This window comes from Pristiophorus japonicus, chromosome 2 (assembly GCF_044704955.1).
Source record: "Pristiophorus japonicus isolate sPriJap1 chromosome 2, sPriJap1.hap1, whole genome shotgun sequence".
In the NCBI taxonomy this organism is placed as follows: domain Eukaryota; kingdom Metazoa; phylum Chordata; class Chondrichthyes; family Pristiophoridae; genus Pristiophorus; species Pristiophorus japonicus.
This window is the reverse complement of record NC_091978.1, coordinates 360,477,752-360,480,344: the sequence shown is the minus strand read 5'-3', so window position 1 is coordinate 360,480,344 and position 2,593 is coordinate 360,477,752. Positions and strand designations below refer to the sequence as shown.

The window sequence follows — 2,593 nt, the reverse complement described above, 5'->3', positions numbered from 1 at the left end:
TCTAGGGTTATCCTCCTCCCAGGCAGTGCAGACGAGGGTGTTGGGAATTCAGGTCGATTTTGGTTTGCTGTTGGAGCGGGTCACCACAGGGACTGGCTGGGGCCGACAGTACAACAGCAACACACCCCTCCCCAGGCAATTGCGCTGCGCTGTCGCCACCCTCTCCTGGTTCGGCACCACCCCTCTGTATATAAAGCAGCTGCTCCGACTCACAGCTGCGCTCTTGCTCCGTGTCCCAACCAGAAGAAGAGGAGGAGATCCGGTTCGAGTCCCGGTCCCCGGCCTTTCAGACGATGGAAACTTCCCAACTATTGGCGACCGTGAAGCTCTTCACGGAGACCATGTCTTGTCAAATAGTCCCAATGCAAAGGTACAACGTTTTAATTTCTATCTGCCCTCAAGTTACTGGATCAATCCGTTTCTGATACTTTGAGATCCAGAGCTTTAAGATTTCGATCCGAGTTTTGCAACATTTAATTGTGTACTTGTGTCTTTTAATTTGCTTTTTCAGTCAGTTTCTGACACTTTGGCCATTAATTTGAAAGTTTTCCAGCAGGATTCTGAAGTTTTTGCAGAGTTGAATTTCACTTTGTCCTCAAAGTGTAAAATGTTTCTATTTTAATTAGTTTTTAATACTTTGACCCAAAGTTTTCTATCAGAATTCTGCAATTTAAAAAAAATAATTGAAATATTCGCCCATTGCATTAAATGTTGGGCTGAACGCTGAGAGGGGATTGGAGAATTAATGCAGTGAGGCTTTTTACTAATTGCTGGTGTAAATCATTGAAGTTCTCCCCACGGCTCCCCTTCTAACAGAAAACATGTTCCCAGAATCAGATTCCACCGGAGGACTGTACAGCAGCCTGGCACATTCCAGTCATAGTAATCTGATTAAACCCAAGTATTCTGTTTACCGCTGAGATGGTGTTGTGGCATCTTTCTGAGCTTCTGCAATCCTCGAAAAGTGGCAAACTTTTAACGAAAAGGAAAAAAACCCCGCTGCGAACACTGGAAATCTGATGCTGGTGAATTTTAGCTATGAGTAAAGATTGGATAGGCTGGGGTTATTTTCTTTGGAACAGAGGCTGAGGGGACACCTTACTGAGGTGTATAAATTTATGAGGGGCTGTGGTAGAGTGGATAGGACAGACCTATTTACCTTAGCAGAGGGGTCAACAACCAGGGCATAGATTTAAAGTAACATGGAAAAAGTATACAGCTTTTCCTTCAGGCAGCTGAATTTATTTGACCAGCTAATAATTTAGGTATAAAGAATGTGGTAGTGTATCAGCACTGCTTGTCTTAAAGGAGGTTTAGAGGGGATTTGAGGGGAAATTTCTTCACCCAGAGGGTGGCGGGGGTCTGGAACTCACTGCCTGAAAGAGCTACGGACCGAGAGCTGGAGAGTAGAATTAGGCTGGATAACTCTTGGTCGGCTGGCGCGGACACGATGGGCCGAATGGCCTCCTCCCGTGCTGTAAATTTCTGTGAATGCGGAGACGGGAAATGCTGGGCGCTCGGAGCAGGGCAGTCCGCATCGGTGTGGGAGGGCAGGACAGTGGCCGGGCGCGCTTCCGATCGGCCGACGTAACCTCGGCGGAAATTCCACTTGGCCGCTGATCTAGGGCCAGAGTTCGGAGGGCCGCTGCGCCATCCCTGGGGAAGTGCCCAAGCACATGCTCCAGGACTGCGCTGAAGAACGGGCTGCACGGGGCCCGAAATGCTAATGCACTAGTCCCGAAGGGGCTGACGGACCTGCTGAGCGCCCCTGTCTGCGCAAAGTTATGATGCAGCGCTTGACGGTGAAAGGCGACTTTGAGCTCCTCTGATTGTTCTATTTCATCAGCCCTTTGGAAAGGTTCTTTAAAAATCTCTCCCTCCTTTCTCTCTCCCTCCTTTCTCTCTCCCTCTCCTTTCTCTCTCTCTCTCTCCCTCCTTTCTCTCTCTCTTTCTCTCTCTCTCTCTCTCCCTCCTTTCTCTCTCTCTCTCTTTCCCTCCTTTCTCTCTCTCTTTCTCCCTCCTTTCTCTCTCTCTCTCTCTCTCCCTCCTTTCTCTCTCTCTCTCTCTCCCTCCTTTCTCTCTCTCTCTCTCTCTCTCTCCCTCCTTCTCTCTCTCTCTCTCTCCCTCCTTTCTCTCTCTCTCTCTCTCTCCCTCCTTTCTCTCTCTCTCTCCCTCCTTTCTCTCTCTCTCTCTCCCTCCTTTCTCTCTCTCTCTCCCTCCTTTCTCTCTCTCTCTCTCCCTCCTTTCTCTCTCTCTCTCTCTCTCCCTCCTTTCTCTCTCTCTCTCTCTCTCCCTCCTTTCTCTCTCTCTCCCTCCCTCCTTTTCTCTCTCTCTCTCTCCCTCCTCTCTCTCTCTCCTTTCTCTCTCTCTCTCCCTCCTTTCTCTCTCTCTCTCCCTCCTTTCTCTCTCTCTTTCTCCCTCCTTTCTCTCTCTCTTTCTCCCTCCTTTCTCTCTCTCTTTCTCCCTCCTTTCTCTCTCTCTCTCTCTCTCTCCCTCCTTTCTCTCTCTCTCTCTCTCTCCCTCCTTTCTCTCTCTCTCTCTCTCTCCCTCCTTCTCTCTCTCTCTCTCTCCCACCTTTCTCTCTCTCTCTCTC

General features: G+C 49.2%; 1 protein-coding gene across 4 annotated transcripts in view; it reads left to right on the top strand.

Annotated features, from left to right (window-relative positions):
• The first annotated feature begins 206 nt into the window (after positions 1-206).
• The window catches only part of LOC139250280 (protein FAM13A-like), a 111,595-nt gene continuing 109,208 nt past the window's right edge, over positions 207-2,593 (top strand). For all 4 annotated transcript variants that reach the window (XM_070872790.1, XM_070872781.1, XM_070872794.1 and 1 more), the window contains exon 1: positions 207-370. In XM_070872790.1, the coding sequence (XP_070728891.1) occupies positions 294-370 (77 nt within the window). In that variant the 5' untranslated portion in view covers positions 207-293. The remainder of the gene's footprint in view (positions 371-2,593) is intronic.